This window comes from Archocentrus centrarchus, chromosome 5, assembly GCF_007364275.1.
Source record: "Archocentrus centrarchus isolate MPI-CPG fArcCen1 chromosome 5, fArcCen1, whole genome shotgun sequence".
NCBI lineage: Eukaryota > Metazoa > Chordata > Actinopteri > Cichliformes > Cichlidae > Archocentrus > Archocentrus centrarchus.
In genome coordinates this window covers 13,940,800-13,958,599 of record NC_044350.1, presented here as the reverse complement: position 1 = coordinate 13,958,599, position 17,800 = coordinate 13,940,800, and the positions used below count along the sequence as shown (strand labels likewise).

The following is a 17,800-nucleotide window of genomic DNA, read 5'->3' as shown; positions in this document are numbered from 1 at the left end:
CCTAAATGAACTGGTCTGTTATTACCTTGATGACAACTGTCTGAAAGAACTTCAACAAACTGTAGGAGTATAGTTGAATCAAAATACAAATTAGCTGGTTGAAAGTCACTGTTGTAAACTCTGTGCTGTTGCTGCTCTGTTAATGTGAGGTCTCTAATATTTATGGACAGGCATTTTGATACAGTTGAAACCCGATAAAATCTGAAACATGAAATTTTTATCTATTGCTTCTACTCCTTTTATTGAAAACAAAAAGGTTCTAGTTAAAATAAATGTTTATCTCACCTTATATTTTTGGGCTTCAGCTCCGCAGAGATTCATTCATCTCACAATTCCCCCTAATGGAGAAGAAAGTCAGAGAGTAGGAGCTCTTTAGTATTTAGAAAGTCTTTGGTTCTGCACGTGTTCTTTGGTTATAGAGCAGATCTTGTATCCTGGTTATTTTATTATATTCTGATGTTGTTTGCTGTACTTGTATTTGACAGCGTCAGCTTAATTTCTCCCTGGTGTTGTGCGCCCCCTAGCTTGGTAAAGCCTGCATTACTATGGTAAAATGTCAACATTACAGTCTCTAAAACAAATTAGACAAAAAGGAGGCTGTCCTACTTGCAGTACTGGGTGAGAATAACACTACAAACTGTATACACTATAACAAAAAAAAGGGGGGGGGGGGGGCTGTTACATCTACTGTGGCTTTTGCTTTTTTCAGTTACCCAAGTTGCCTTTATTTTCATTTGACATGCTCACTCATGCTTGATACTAATTTAACGACCTGTTGTGTTGTACTGTACTGCGAATCCAGTAAAATAAATACAGATTTTGTGTTGTGTGGTTTCATTAGTTTGTTTTTTTGCATCTAACAACCAGAAGCTGATATCCATCCGTCCTCTCCAGGTGCAGAAGAGGGAGGGGGGGGGGGGCAACGAGGCATTTCCAAGCCAGCTGATATGATCTCTCCAGTATTTTCGGGTTTGCCCAGGAGTCTCTAAAGTCAATAAAATATCAATTTCGACTTTAAAAACTCACCATGTAATTGTGGAGGAAGATTCACCTATGACTTCAATGTCACGTACCAGTTTTTGTGTATGTTGTGTGCTTGACGGATACTCATGTCAAACTGCATCTCATGTTTTACCTCATTTATTCATTCCTTTGTGTCACAAACAGTCCCTGAATTCAAGACAAATGGCTTTTTATACACTTTGTGAAGTTTGTGTACATTTCCTATAAAATACATGATACCGTTATATACTTTCAATCTAAAAACTGTAGAAAACCATGGTCTGTCTTGCACTGCTGGACAACTGTATCAAAAGAAGCAGCTCGCAGTCAGTCAGCACGCACACACTTATGCACATTCACAAGCTCACCTGCAATCTGAATTCAGTACAGGAAGAAGAATGAAAACATTCACAGAACTACAATGGGCTAGTTAGTTCTTTCCCTGCCTCCCTTTCACACAAGCACACATCCAGACAGCGTCAGGGTCTGAAAGGAGATTCATTCGGTTAATAAACACAAGATCAGTGGAAATTTGGGGCCACACTGTGTTTGTTTACAATTAGAGGTAAGCTACAGGGCAGGCAGTATAGTGGGTGGTGAGGACTTGCTACAAGATGTTTTTGAATAACGGGCCAGATTTGTCTTATCTTCTAGCACCGATATCAAGATAAAATGAGCAGAATATTTGCCTCTGCAAGTCAAAAGTAACAGGAGCTCTGCACAGGAGGAAACCGTCCATTTTGATTCCCAGGACTTCATCTATTGCAGTTTTATCAGAGCAGCTGGTGTCTCACAGACATAACAGGGTGTCCTTTCATGTCTGTGCTGTGATTATGATAAAGGTAACAGGGTCCTTTCACTCTCAACTCAAACATGGTCACTTGTGCAGGACCGCTGTTTAATATCAAGAACCCAAACCACAATCTTTACCTAAACCTAACCAGTGTACTTTTTGGTCTCTCTGTCCAGCGAGGCAGAGCAAAAATAATCAGAGTGGAAAAAACAGCTAAACAAAGTGCCCAACATAAAGCTTCCAAATGGGACACAAACCAGTCTCCTCAATGATAACATTCTGATTTATTCCTCCAGTCTCCTAATGCAGACTTTACCACTCTGTACAAGTTACCTCTGCACAAAGAACACCTTGTGGGTATCTCCGCAATGCCAGAATGGCAGTACTTGATACCCTGGTAATGAGAACACGTTGAAAGAGACCAGCCTATGGAACAAGAGTGTGAACTCCAGTAACACCACCAGATTTTAATCTGGGCATTACAAAAGGAGAGCAACAAATGTCTTCGTCTTAGTGTCCCTCCAACAAAAAAAAAAAAAAAAAAAAAAAAGTGTCAATTATGTCACTGAAGGAGTTGATGTAGTACACATACTGTACAACCTGTACTCTATGTTACTGGGCCTGGTTCTGACACTCTGGGCCAGTGCCGTCTTCATCTTCTCACCCTGTCACTCCTGTTCTACAGACCAGGTGTATACACAGTGCTCATGTTCATCCAGGGGACTCTCTTCATATATAGTTCATAGATCTGAACAGTCTTAAATACAACCTAAACCCCCTTAGGGGCTCTATTAACACATAAAAGGAGAAGTGTAATATTCATGGTCCAATAAGAACAGTCACATTAAGCTGATTGAAAGAAAATGCCCATCTCTCGCCTTCTCTTTTCCTCAGGGCCTGGTCCAGCCTGTTACCTTTATTAAACATATTCGATTTTACACTAAAGCACAGGGATCCACTCCTCTGGACTGGTCAGAAGAAATGCATTGTGGGAGTTGTTGAGGTTCCTGACAGGGCTGGCACACTGTAGACCTGCTGGTGGATGATTTCCATTCAGAGTCTCTCAAGTGTCAACCACAGGTCCAGCCAGGTCCTGTTGAGGGCTCTCCACAGGTGAGGAACTGTCAGGTGCAGGTGGGTGAGGAGAGTGGGACATGCCTGCGCCTGAGCTGCAGCTCACACAACCCTGAAAGACACCGCAATGCATTAAACATCTGCTCATTGGGGGGAAGAAGAGTTCACAAATGAGTGATTTCTGGTGAGGTGATACCTGTGTGTCTATTTCCTGTGGGATGGTGTGCTGTTTGATCCATGGATGGACCTCAGCCAGCTCCTCTCTCTGCTCTTTGCTGAACCAGGGCTGGAGCGGCTGAAACACTCGAAGCTTCTCCCTGTCCTCTGCCAACACCTCATTCTGGTCCCTGTGGGGAGAAAAAGCGAGAGGAAAAAAAAAAAAAAAAAAGACGAAGAGCAGTTAAAAGATGAGAATAACATCTGATATACTGGTACAAATCAGCAAAGTACTGTGAAGAGGGTTTGGAGTTTCTTGTATTCCAGGATTAGATAATATGATTACATAATCAAATCAGCAGGTACCGCCAGCTGTACCATTTTGTTCTGAACAAACTTCTATCTCACTCTCACTCTCACTCTCACACACACACACACACACACACACACACACACACACACACACACACACACACACACACACACACACACACACACACACACACACACAAAAAGACTACACTACATTAGGCAAGGAAAGCGATGCAGTTAAAATGCTGGTGTTAAAATCACGTTAAGAGAAATACTCAGTGTCTGAGTCATGAAAATTACTGTATGCCCCCCCCCAAAAATCTGCTTCAAAAAACCCAAACACACTCAACACTGAGCCTCAAGAGCTTCACATGAATGGACTAGCTTTTACTTTACATTAATCTTACTCCGTTTACTGAAAGTGAATACACACACAAAAAAAAAAAAAAAAAAAATCCATGGCTTATTCAAAATAACTGATTTCTACTATAAAACAACAGGGTTTAAAGGTCACTGTGAAAAGTTCACAGAAGAAACTGACAAAATAAAGCATTGCTGAAACAGACTGCACGGGTTGACATTATTTCTGGCAACACTTGGAGTTACTTTTGTGCCTCTATTATCAGCAAACAGAATGGGTTTGCAATAGAAAATCAGATTTGAGAGCAAAAATATACCGGATTACACTGCATTAAAACAAGATGTGATAGCAAGTAAAGTACTGTGACTAAAAAGTGGACCTAAAATCTAATTTGCAAATCCAAAACTTTGGCAACTTCTTTGAAACTTGTAGGTGGGACCCGTGCTGAAAGATGCACAACACATCTCTGTCGGCCAGACTCGATCAGAGGGACAGCTTGGGAATATCTACAGTTAGTAAACAGGATGGGTAATGGGTTAAACAAATACAAAGCTGTTTCATTCTGTAACTGCTTCAGAATTTACATTTTAATCACAAATTAATTTTACTTGCAGTGTTCACGGTTTTGCTCTACAATTACAGTAATTCTTAGAAATCTGTAATGCCAACGCAGGTGTTTTTTTGTGAACAGGTGACAAAATTTTTCATGAGAATGATTTTCCCTTTTGTTTATTAGTATTGGAAATGAGATGTGTATTTGCGTACCTGGTGTGGACCTGGTACGTCATCATGACACGCTCGGGTGTGTGCTGGATCATGCTCCACAGGGAGTTTTCTGCACGATTCTCAAATGTGTGTTTGTGCTCTGCCGGTGTCTCCTGGCTCTTACGAGCTTTGCGTGATGTGTCTGATGAATCGTTGCTGGCGAAGTATTTACTGCTGTTGCTGCTGCCTGTAACCAAGGGAGAGCTTCAATCACATCCTTCCATCCTACTCTTTAATGAAAATGTTGTTCCTCTGCTTTGCTTGTTTGCAACATGCAGTAATACTTGGAAGCTTGGTGTACTTGGACATTAAAAATATCACCTCCAGCTATCAAGATGGAATGCAAGTCAAAAATATAACAAGTATACTTGTGCTTTACAAATACTGCACTGTTTCTTGGGAGGGCTGCATGCATGCGTATTGCTTTTCTTACCAGTGTGTGAAGTAGAGGTTCCATTGGAGCCAGATCCAGATCCCAGAGAGCCTCCAGACTCTCCTGATCCAGACCCTGAGGCATTGGAGCCAGTCCCTGACCTGGCATCCTCCTGAAGCAGCAAGTCAAGCAGCTCACTGGACGTTGACTGGGCATCATGGTTGACAGACTCACTCGGGACATCACGCTAACCACAGCAAAGAGAGTTTTAATCAGAAAAAAAAACAGCAATTTATACTGAAGAAAATATCTGGAGACCTATATCAACCCATACCGATTATGGAAGATGGTTAAACTGACTCACCTCATTCTCATGTTGTTCATGGAGGCTATCAGCATGGTTGTGCCCAGTAGTGCTCTGCCCTTCACTTGGTTTGGGCAGTTCTTCCTGCAGAAGATTGAGCTGCAGTGGAGAACTTGAGCGAGAGCTAGAGAACAAAGCTCGAGGACCAGCTGCTTCCTCCTCTTCACCGACAGAAGAGCTCGCTCTGGGTGAGCAAAGCAAGAGACCTGGGGACGTTTGAGTGTGGGGGCCAGGCTGGGCCTGGAACTGAGGCTGAGGGAAAGGTGCACTGACAGGGGCATACCCCGTCATAGTTATGGGTAACTGGGGGAGTACAGATGAAGGTTGATAAATGGATGGGTAACCTGGAGCGAAAGGTGGGAAGTTGGGCAGGATGACAGCCATGACTGGAGCCACGTAAGGAGGGTTGAAGCTCTGCGTTGGAGCCATGGGCTGCAGGTTGTGAAAGTTTTGGGTATTCTGCACATTCTGAATGGCCTCCATTTGGATCTGCTGCATGCCTGGCAGGCTCTGAGCAGTTTGCATTATGTTGAAGTTGTAGCTGAGCTGATCAGGAGGCTGCAGCCCCACAGGAGCTGCTCCAGGGAGCTGTTGCGTTCTTGGTGATTGCTCCAGGCCAGGCTTCCCCATGACAGGAAAGAATGGCACCTGGGCTGGAGATGTTTGGCTGTAGGGTGACCCCATCTGGAGGTGGGAGGACTCTGAGGAAGGCCAGGATGAGTCAGGGACATGGCGAGGAGGTTCAGGTGGGGAGCCATAGCTGTCTGAGGAACCCTGGGGTTTGGGTCGCTTGTGTCTCGGCTTTCCTTTTCGAGAACGATTTCGACCTCCAGCGCTCAGTGGACGCAGGTAGTCTCCTGCAGTCAGTGGACATGGATCACAGAGTAAGTCAAACTAAAGTTGCCCAAAAATTTTTTCAGATTTCAACTAATCAGTTGCATCTCTTAAGAAATATGCACAAACCTAGGTGGTGGGAGTGAGCCAAAGAGCTGTTGTCCAGCTGCAGATATGAGCTGTACGGACTCTGAAGGATGCGATGGCGGAATCGATCCACATATTCTTGCTCCTCCTTCTGGGTGTGAGCTGACAGCACCTCCTTAGTGAGACCTACAAACCTTCTTTCCTCTGTGGCGGGACTCGGGGCTGGACGGACAGGGGTTGGGGCAGCATCAGCGGGCTCACTGCCCATCGGAGCATCCTCCAGTGCTGTGGCCTCTGACAGAAAACAGGGGAAAAAAAAGACAGCGTCAAAAGAAATTTAAACATTAACCTTTTCTCTCTGTACAAAACTATCAGATCTACAGAAAAATGACAAAAAAAGCCTCTGAGCAGGTCTCTCTTATGATTGATAGAAGGCAATATTTATATACCCGACTCAGGCTGCGGCACGTGGACTATGGTACTGCTGTACGAACACTGGCTGGTGACCGAGACAACACTCATAGCCTTAGTAGACATGGTGATGTCTGTCAGAGGTGCCCCGACTACAGCTGCAGCTGAAGGGCTCACTGAAACCTCATTCTCCACTACAACTGCTGGAAAGTGAAAAAGCAAAAGTTAGGAACACCTGCAGTTTATTTGCCAAGTATATTTTCACCCTACTGATAATAGGACAGCAAGTCATGTGCTGTGTGGGTTTATACCATCTGAACTGTCCTGAGCCATGTCAGTGGCTCCCGTGGGCTTGTCATCTTCTGAGGTAGAGGATGAGGAAGAAGAGGTGGCTAAGGAATGAGATTCACTCTTCCGCTTGAGGGCTGGACCTGTACAGCTCTCCAAGTATCTGAAACACACAATGCACACAAAAACACACATTGAAACAAACAGGGACACCAAGAGAGAGTCAATATTATGACAGGGTGCGGACAGGGGAAAAAAACATATCGATTGCACACCTGATGATGTTATCCACACAGTTGATTTGCTGATAGGAGGGAATGTGTGTTTGCTTCCTTCTTTCTTCTTCTCTGACCTCAGCATTGGAGGCTGCAGGTGGTAGGGGGGCTGGCAAAATAAAGGGCCATTTTGACCAACACTTAAAATACCTGCCACTTTTTAAAAACGCATTTTCCCTGGTTTGGACTCAGTGTGTGAGAGACTGCATTACCTGTGACACGCTTGCCAAGAAAAGCAATTTTGTGGCTGGAATCCAGATAAGCCTGCTGGCCCCAACTCTTGACTCTGTTTACATCAGCACAGATCTGCTGCAAAGTCATCTGGAAAAACACAAACAGTCCACAATTAACCACGGCAGTAGCAGTAGTAGGATAACTGCACAACATGAGTTCCTCGCAGTGATGTGTTACCGGTTCCCGGTGTGAGTCCTCCCACAGGTTGCCATTACTGTCACTCGAAGAGGCAACGCTAATGTAGTGCTCATGAGAACCGTTACTGCCTAAACTACCGTAACCACTGGAGCCATTGTTGTGAACAGGCTGTAAAGAACAGACAAAGAAGAACAGACTGCATCAGTGTTTCTTTTTTTTTTCCAGTGTGTGTACAGTGAAGTATGTTTACAGCAATCAAATGCAAAAAAGAGCCACATATAGGACTCAACTTATATTTGATTACTCTGATACCAACATGAACGCTGAAGAATGTTCATGCAGTACACTAACAAAGCATTTAAAGTGAGTGCTGATTGGAATTTATTTATTCAGCAATAAAATATTCACCTGTAGGAAAAGCTTATAGATCTTTGCCTGAAGATCTTTTATTTCCTCGTGAGTTACTGGAACTAACTCCTTTGTCTGAGCAGCAAACACATCCTCATTCAGAGGACTCCTGTAGGAAAAGACAGAGGCAGAGTGGGGGATTACGTGACATGCACATAACTCTACATCTCAGCACACATTTTTGTCTTTATGTATTTCAGATTTTATGCTTTTGTAACTTACGTCCTGACTTTGTGCCGCCCGATGATGAAGGCCACCTTGCGGCTCCATGGGTTAATAAAGCTGGACCAGCTGGTGTCTAAGGTGATGTAGTCACCATTCTGACACTGCAGACGCATGGGAGTGTGTTCAAATGGAGGCTGGCCCGCATGCTTCAAGACTAAGTAAGGCATGAAGAGAAATGTTGACAAAAATTTGTTATATCACTGTAAGCAACAATACAGTCTTGGTAAAAAGTGCATCCTCGATAAATTCTATGGATTTGTGTATTATACATAATACATACATAATACAAAAAATGCATCTAGTCCTTAGCAGGTCTTAAAATTAGGTAAATACAGCCTGAGATGAACAAAACATAACATATTACACCATGTCATTATTTAATAAACATGAATCCAAAAGGCAGAAGCAGTGTGTGAAAAACTGACTGCATCCATGATTAAATACCTTAAGAAAGCTGTGCATAAACAAATGCTAGCAAACCTCAATGAACCAAAGCGACACTGTAAAGAATAGTGGGCCAAATTTCCTCCACGACAATGTGAAAGACTGATAAAGTCATACAGAAAACAGTTAAGGTCCCACCACAGTATTTCAAATCAGATTGAGGTCTGGACTTTGAGCCACTATAACATCTTAATTCGTTTCTTTATCAGCCATTCTGCCTTTAGATTGTCCTAATGTACAACCCACGTTGGGTCAAGCTTTAGCTGTCTAACAGTTGGCCTCACATTTGACTCTAGAATCCTTTGGTATACAGAGGTGTTCATGTTCAACTCAATGACCACAAGATGCCCAGGGTCTTATGGCTGCAAAACAAGCCCAAATCATCCCCCCCTCCTCTACCACGCTTGATAATTGGTATGAGGTGCATTGTGGCCAAACTTCTCCACTTTGGTCTCATCTGTCCAAAGGACACTGTTCCAGACGTCTTGTGGTTTGCTCAGATGCAACTTTGCAAACCTAAGCCATGATCTCATGTTCTTTTTGGAGAGAAGAGACTTTCTCCCGGAAGCCCTTCCAAACAAGCCATACTTGTTCTGCCCTTTTCAAATTGTAGTCGTGAACCTTAAAAATTTCACATGCTAACCGAGATCTGGATAGTCTGAGATGTAGCTCTTGGGTTTTTTTTTTTTGTAGTTCTCTTGGTTTGACCTTGAGGTGAATTTGCTAGGATGTCCACTCCAGGAAAGACATTTTGAATCTTTTTTGACTTGTGAATAATCTCTCACTGTAGAATGATGGCTTGTTTGGAAATGGCCTTATAGCCCTTTCCAGATTGACAGGCAGCAGTTTTGTCTTTAAGATCATTGTTGATTTCTTTCCTCCTTGGCATTGTGTTAACACACACCTGAATGCTACAGACCAGCAAACTGCCAAAACATCTGCTTTTATAGAGGTGTTCATACTTCCTGATGATCAAATAATCAAGTGCATTTGATTAGTAGCACCTGGCTGCTACTTACCCTCTTAATTCCTATGGAAGCAGTAAGGGTGTACTTAGTTCTTCACACACTGCTTCTGCATTTTAGTATTTCTTAAATAACTAATGAAATAGTATAATATATCACTGGCTGTTGTTCATCTCAGGTTCTATTTGCCTAATTTTAAGCCCTGCTAAGGACCAGATTATTTATTTTTATTTTTTTCATTTTTGGCCACAGCGGCTTTTGTCTACAGTGGAGAGTGACAGGAAATGGGGGAAGACATGCGGGCAAATTGGCGATGGGCCAGGACGCGAACCCGCGCCGCCCGCACCGCAACACGGCGAGTGTATGTGGTCGCTGGCCTCACCACTAAGCCACCCAGGCGCCCAGGACCAGATTATTTTTATTATGTCCTGATACATAAAGTCTTAGAATTTAAAAAAGTGTATACTTTCATTTAACCATCAATGTAAGTGAAACCTTAGGACAAACCTTGCTTTGGCTTTTGAATAATCTACCAGTTATTTTATCATTTGTTTGGCTTTTTAAAAAGTAAAATGCCAAAAAAATAAAAAATAAAAAAAAATAAAAAAATTATATATATGTATGTGTACACACACACACACACACACACACACACACACACACTCAATTTGAGTCAACTCGTGCAATACAGAATTTTCTAATCAGCAAACTAACTCATTGTCCTCGAACACTCACTTTTCCGGTGCATAGACAGCATGAGGGGACGGTCCTCTGGGTGAATGCAAGTCAGCAATGATGTGCCTATCAGATCCTGAGGAAGGTATCCTAGCAAAGGCACAGCCCTGTGAACAGTCACCATAAAATTAGCTCTTTTGACACGTTGCCATTTAATTTTCAAAGCACAATACTAACTGAAGACTTATATGTACTGACCTGTCATCAACTTCCAGGAACACACAGCCAGGGGAGTGTGATGTTGTAAAGATGCGCTTGTCCATGGGGATCCGAGGTGCTGAATACACAAATCGTATAATCACCAGAGTGCACAGCATGAGCAAACAGTAGCCATAAATTAATCAGAAATACTAGCAGACCTTCTCAGAAAGTCTCTGAGGTGGGTATAGGTAGGAATAAAATATAATAAACACAAACACGTACCTTCATATCCAGAGATGATGCGTTCAGCCAGAGCCAGGCAGCACGGCTCCTCCTCCTCCCCACTGCTCCCAGTTCCCTGCACCTTCAGCTGGTAAGGTGTTATTCGAAATGGGTTGTAACGCATCTCACCGTCACGATCCTTCCCACCCCTAAAACATTCAATCAAATTTGAATTTATCTCAATCAAAAATGAAAAACAGGAAATGTTTCCTGCAACCCTCCCATTTATCCAGGCTTGTGTCTCCTCACAGTCTCAAACTGGGGATCTTATGCAAATAAAGTGAATGTGTTAACCACTACACCATGAAGCCACACCAGTTTCTAGAATCAGACAGATTAAAAAAAAAAAAAAAATGATTGATGGAAGACCTCAAACAGGAAGGTTTGACAATCAGAATCAATTCTCAAGGTTACAGTGGTCGATATCAGATAATATATTTAATTAATAATGAATTTTAAAATGTAATTATTTTTTATGGAATTAAGAGATATGGGGGGAAAAGTACTGACCTGATTCTGCAGAAGAAGGACTTAACCTGGGCACAGTCAAACAGAACCCCAGCTATAGAGGCAAAGAACAGAGAAGTCAATTCCTCATCTTTTCTTTAGTTATTTATACACGTGCTTAACAAAATACCCAGGGGGACACTAGCATGCACAAAGCAACTAAAAAAAAATCTGCAGAAAGAGAACAGACAAAAATTTAATCTTAAATAAATCAATAAAAATCTGGTACCTGTGTGGGAGTTGCTCCAAGGTGGCAAATGTGGTTGTGCCGTGTGTGAATAGAAGACATTGACATCTTGGTGGAAGAGCAGCTCCACAAATTTGGCAGACTCCAGAAACTTCCTCTTGCAGCACATGAGGTTGGGAGCCTGCTCCGACGCATACAGCACACAGCCGCTGGCCAGGGAGAAAACCACCACGAAGGAATCCTACAAAGAGGAAGAGAGATGTACGCACCCAGAAAAACATGCACACAAGCAAGCCAAGTCACAGACACACACAAAAGCAATAAACACACATACACTCACACACCCGCTCACGAGTGAGGCAAAAATAAATGTACATGTATTTGTATGTATATGTCTTTGCTCCTTTATGACTGCCAACAACTGGCTCAATATGGGATTTAAGAATAACTCTAAACAAATCCTCAGTGGGTCTTATGACATCTTCAGCTATGCATAAAAAGTAGAACAAGGAAACATTAGCATCAGTACCTGTGACCTGTGCATCTAAGTTTGATGTGCATACCGTATTTTTAAGGGTGTGTTCTGAGGTCACTCTCTCCAGCTCTTCCAGGGTGCAAACGGTGGCATTTCTCCTCTCATCCTGCCCATTTTGCATGAGCAGTTTGTAGTATTCACTATTGGCTACAGATGACAAACCAAAGCACACACAGTGTATCAGGATTTGCAGAAAAGGAAAGTGTGTTTCCTAAGACAACACAATGGACTGTTGTGTTGTGCAGATTACCTTGCACTTGCTTGACACAGTTGAGTGCGTAATGTAAGGCCTCCACAGTGCTGGCTTTGCTGCGGCTGCGTTTGTCTGATGGAAGCCTCTTTTTCATCTCAGCCACTGTGCTCATCACCTCTCTGTGGTCCTGGCCTCTGCCAGCCTCTGCATGCTCACTGCTACATACACACAGAAGCACCATAAAAAAGACAATATTTAGGGGACACAGGATCCGGGTTCAGATCATACCACCATGAAAACGTCATGCAAAATTAAAACCACTTCACAGGTAGTTGAGGCGTCGTTGGGATACATTCTGAGATGGGTTTTTTCATCATTATGCTATCAATGGATCATAACACAGATGAAGAACTTCTTTTCTGTGTTCACATCTTCAGCATCAGCTGATAAACTGACTTGTTTTCTTCTATGCCAAAGTTCTTTGGATAATGCAAGAAAGTTAAAAGCCCACCTGTTATCACAGCATACAGAATGCCTGCTTCAATTTTGATATACTCCACTTGGCAAATCCAAGTGCAAAGCAACTATAAAGGCACAGTAACTTTCATTTTTATAAAAACTGCTACTCTGATATGCTGGGTCAGAGAGGTACTGTGGGGGAAAAAAAAAAAAAAAAAAAAAAATAGGTAAATGGTCACATGCAATTAAATACCTCTTGGCTGAAGCTGAGGTGGATCCTGTAATGCTCCCAGGGCTGTGATTGGCTGATGAAGACAGGTCAGGTGAGCCGCTCGCCATCTCTTCGTCTTCCTGCCCCACTTCTCCACCTGAAGCTCCGCTTTCCTCCCCCCCGAGGCGCTTGGATGTTTCTGTGCTGTTTTGCTGCCTGGACAACTCCCTTTCCTCCCCTCCACCCTCTGCTGTAGCTGACAGCAATGCAGGCTCCTCCCCATGTGGACCGCTGTCACCTCCTGGCATCACCACACTTTGGTCACACATCAATTATTTTTTTGTTCAGTGACAATGGTCAGTAAGGGTCTTCATATGTTCACCAGAGGGAATGGGTTCCATGTGGTAACAATAAATTGACTTTCACCCAGTCAGTGCTGAATGTTGGATGTAGCGGTCTGTCGTCAGCACTGCAGGATAAAAGGAAAAAAAAACAAACAAACAAAAAAAACATGAGAAACCACTATTTATTTTAGGGCAGTGATTCCCGAAGTGTGGGTGCCGACCCCCTGGTGGGCAGCCAAGGTACAGCAAAGGGCAGTAATAACAGAAAAATTGATTTTGTTTATGTTTTTTGAATGCAATCTTCAAGGAAAAACATCAGTTTCTCTTGGTTTTTTTTGGTTTAAGATTGGGTGGGCCCCATGGGATTTTCTGGTTATTAAGTGGGCCACAGCACTCTTAACTTTGGGAATGGCTGCTTTACTGCAGTAGAAGATCTAATTTAAAATAATTAAAACAACCAATCGACTTGAATCAAATCGACTGGTTGCTGAGGAACAGATGAAAGTTGTGACAGTGACGGTGCCAAAAAAAGAGACTGCGATACTGATAATGAGTTTTTAAATTTGAGAGATTTTTAGCATGTTTGGTGTGCAGGCCTGTGATATGCCCTTCTGTCTTGTGGTGGACAGGAACTGCTTTCTGGAGCGGCACAAATAATTTGTGTGGCATCTTATTGCACACTATTAACACTTGTTAATAATAATTGTTCCGTAAATAGTCTGAGGCATTGCCTGCATTTTAATGTAAATAGCTGTAAATAACTTTGTTTGCAACATTTGTACATACATTTTTGACAATTAGAACCTATTTATATTTCAAGTTATAAAAACTGTTTGTTAAACATGTTTGTGGTTTTCACAGTTAAAAAATCTAACTTCTTCTACTCAGATTTAGTGTTTTTTAGGATTTTAGGTCCAATGTGTTAATACAGTACGTCAAAATGAAAAAAAAAAAAAAAAACTCACACATGTGAGGTTGTGCTGGAAAAAAAAAAAAACCAAACAAGGGTACGGTTAACTTTTAAGCTGTTTTGGAGAGAAAAATCATTTTGATTTAATTTGAAGCCTTATTTGAACTTTTGGACAGAGGCCATTTTTATTTATTTGCACGTTATATTTTCATTTAAAAATAAAAATTGCATACACTTTAATATGCATTGTTTATTTGATATTTATTGTGATGGTCACAATGTTAAAAATACCTTGGATTAGTTTCAAACTCATATTTTTATGGGTCATTATTTTAACTGTGAGAAGAGACAACAAGGTGATGTTAATAGGTGGGCAGGCTTGAACGGGTGAGGTAAGATTGAAATAATCGTTGACTAATTGACTAACTGATAAAATAATTGACAAATTATTTGACTACCAAAATAATCTTTAGTTGCCGCCCAATCCAAATCAGTCAATCCACTTGCTCAGTTCAAATCAGCTAAAATGTTTGCTGGGGGCAGGGTTTGTTGTGCTCCGCACAACTTGTTGGGTGTATATGATGGTCATGGACAGACTACAAAATGTCACATACAATTTTAGCATACAAAATGTATGTTAGCATGTCATTGCAGCTGCAGCCAGTGAAAATATATCTATTTTTTTTTTAAATGCTGTGTTGCAACACATTATCTGTTCTCTTCCATCTTTCAACAGCAGAACATGCTGAATTGTTCTGTTAAAAGTGAGAGTTTTTGGAGAAACTAACACTTGGGTAGGTAATGATTAAGTTAACCTAAGTTAAGCAACTGCTATTACACCTAAAGACAGATCAAGCATGACACTGAAATAAAGGGTTAATAAATTCTGTTTTGAATTTACAGATTTAAGAACTTTAATTTGTTAACAAGTTTCTGTTTTCTGCCATTACAAAGTTTTTACAGTTATTATAACAAAACTAGAACTCATTAATTGGTTCTACTGGACATTAACAGATAATCTACAGTATGACAACATTTACGCTCAGTAATCATGAGAGTTGGAAATCTTGCTAGTCAACTTTTCCTCAAACAGATGGCAAAATATCCTTTCAAAGATGTCAAAACACTACATTTACAGATCAGCAGCCCCACCCACCTGCTGTTCAACCCCTCTGTTTGCAAGGATCAGCCAATCATTAGAAACTTGCTTTAAAGTGGGAGTCGTCTCAAAGGAAGAGGTTAAAAAAATAAATTAAAAAAATCATGCTTCAGACAGAACAAAATGAGGGGCTGAGAATTATTTTCAAATTCAAATTATGCAAAGCTACTATTATTCTACAGTCCAGGAATAAAAATATGGAGCTGGAAATATGGCAATAGGTCCACTTTAAACCTGGGGCATGTCTGATGTGCCAAACGTTTTGAAAGTGGAAACAAATACTTGTCTCCTCTTGAAAGTAAGAGCATGTCACTGCCAAACATAAACAAGTAAAATGTTATGTGCAAATGTGAACAAACACAATCTGTCATGTTATTTAATACTACTGGGCTGTCTGGCCATAAAACTGACTCACCGCTTTCTGACTCTCTCCCAACATCCACGATTTATGCGCATCTCATTTATGCCAAGACCAGGTACAACTCTGCCAGATATAATAATGTAATACTGGGTTGCATAATAGCTGTTGGTAGTAATTATGCATTTACATTTTGGTAATCCTTGAAAAAAACAGCTTTCAAATCAAACCCAGCAATTCTATAGATGGCTTTATGATCCATTTTTCCGAGACGTCACAGAGGAAAACGCTTGTTTTCTTGCTGTCTTTGGCAAGTCTTTTTTCTATGATACTGGTATGATTAAACAAACTCCAGCTGCCACCACATACATATGGCAGCGAGACAAGACACCAAAAACAAAGACAGAGGGACAGACTGAGAAGCGAAAACAGGAGAGAGCGAAAATACCCTGCATCGTTCATCAGGTCGTCACAGGAGGATTACATAACCAGTTTGCTCAATTCAGAGGGCATAAAACATCATGTTATTACTTGAGATATTATACCTGTACTGAAGGGCACACAGACACAAACATTTTAGTGGTGTGTATACGATGCTGTGGTCTTTCCTTAATTATGCAGCACACCCTCAGACCTGAGCTAGACTGTTGTTCATTGTCTTTTTTTTTTTTTCTAGCTTTTGAGACTACCATGACCTGGACGACTGAGAACCTGACTGTTGCTCTGTACTTGCACCTGTGTGCATGCTGTAATATAGTTCAACACCTGATCATCCCAGGCTACCTCTAGAAGTCCCCTAAGTTATTAGACAAGCAAAACTGAAAGTCAACATTAATACCTGTTCTACAGGCTTTTATATAATTTCAGCTGCAGCCTACAACTGATTTCATTCAAGACAAACTGCAACCCCCCCCAATGAACCCAGTGACCTGAGTAAGTCCAGAAGCCACTTCACAAGGCCTGAAGGAGTCACAGCAACTCAACCCCAGTGCAAACCAAGGCACCACACCTACCTTACCACTGGACAGCTTCGAGTTTCAGTGCAGTGTGAGATTATATATATATATATATATATATATATATATATATATATATATATATATATATATATATGCTGGGTATTTATAAGGGGGCAATACCCATAGACTGCATAAAACCTATACTGTGGCATTAGCAAATAAGTTCAGGCATTAAAATACAAGCACAACATTTTGTGAGGCCGGTTATCTCACATTCATGCAATCATCCCAGTCTCCATAATCATATGCACCATTGCCTGCTGTCTAACCAAATGTGGAGAAAGTGACAAAGGTAAAACCAAATGTAGTTTAGTGTTGAGACCTCCAAATCGGTGTGAGAAAGTTCAAGCTGCCCAGTGAAAACAGCGCCCCCTAAAGTCACTGAATGCAAAGGTTGCAGTAACGCAGTAAACTTCCTAGCTACTGTATTAGCAAATATAACAGGTTTCTTTTTTTAATAATGCACCGTGTGCATGTCTGAGCAACCCGAGCTTCAGTTTGTTACCAACTCGCCAGCCAACCCAGCGCAACCCATGAGCTCCAGCCCGCTGACTTATGGCCGACGGTATTCAGCTAACATGAACAACACACACCACTGACCACTGCTTTCAGCCAAGTCAGGCTTCACTCCCCGGAGAAGCAATAATCCAAAATCGCGTAATACACACTCACGACCACCTTATGACAAATCAAAAAAAAAAAGGGAATGATTTAATTTCACTTGTTTACCCCCACTGTTCTGTCTAGCTGGTGCCGTGCGTCAGGTGGTTAGCTAGTTTATCTGGCTAGCCAACTCACCAATGACGCCTCCAATCTTTCGGTGGAATATTTACCTCTCCCGCTCCACGCGTGTCTTGGCTCGAGAATTAAAAAGTTAAGAGTCTTCTTAATTGATCGCCAGGCCGCATCAAAAGTATTTCGTTTCAGTTATGTCTCCGTCACACAGCTAAGTCGTCATCCATCCCAGAGCGGTTGACACATTTGTGCAACGTGATCCCGGCATAGCATAATAACGCCTACTAAACGATGATTGGGCGGGCGGATTTTCTATGGATTGTGCGATTGGCCAGAGAAACCAATGTGGGCGTGTCCAATGCGGCGGGTCTGTGAGTGGGCTTGCTGGCGGTTCACGTGGATTTCAATGTTATACAACCGAGATACAACTCCCGAGCAGACTGCGCAAGCACCGACACAACAAGTCCGCTGCATCCCCGTCTCTACCGCTGAATGAATGAACAGAGTCGCTGCATG

The 17,800-nt window shown here is 41.9% G+C and overlaps 1 protein-coding gene across 3 annotated transcripts; it reads right to left on the bottom strand.

Annotated features, from left to right (window-relative positions):
- Window positions 1-1,124: 1,124 nt before the first annotated feature.
- Window positions 1,125-17,542, bottom strand: per3 (period circadian clock 3). 3 transcript variants are annotated; one of them, XM_030729774.1, is made up of 22 exons: window positions 17,383-17,542; window positions 12,802-13,228; window positions 12,147-12,307; window positions 11,925-12,043; window positions 11,404-11,602; window positions 11,178-11,229; window positions 10,668-10,816; window positions 10,443-10,521; window positions 10,245-10,351; window positions 8,098-8,254; window positions 7,876-7,984; window positions 7,507-7,635; window positions 7,308-7,416; window positions 7,096-7,204; window positions 6,844-6,983; window positions 6,571-6,732; window positions 6,164-6,415; window positions 5,201-6,057; window positions 4,897-5,083; window positions 4,464-4,650; window positions 3,066-3,216; window positions 1,125-2,981 (listed from the first exon to the last, which is right to left on the bottom strand). In XM_030729774.1, exons 2-22 carry the CDS (start codon window positions 13,086-13,088, stop codon window positions 2,859-2,861), a joined length of 3,825 nt encoding a protein of 1,274 aa, XP_030585634.1. In that variant the 5' UTR covers window positions 13,089-13,228; window positions 17,383-17,542; the 3' UTR covers window positions 1,125-2,858. The 3 variants fall into 3 exon arrangements, with proteins under 3 accessions (XP_030585634.1, XP_030585632.1, XP_030585633.1); XM_030729772.1 differs by having other exon boundaries at window positions 6,571-6,735; window positions 17,383-17,541; XM_030729773.1 differs by lacking the exon at window positions 17,383-17,542 and having other exon boundaries at window positions 6,571-6,735; window positions 12,802-13,351.
- Window positions 17,543-17,800: the final 258 nt, after the last annotated feature.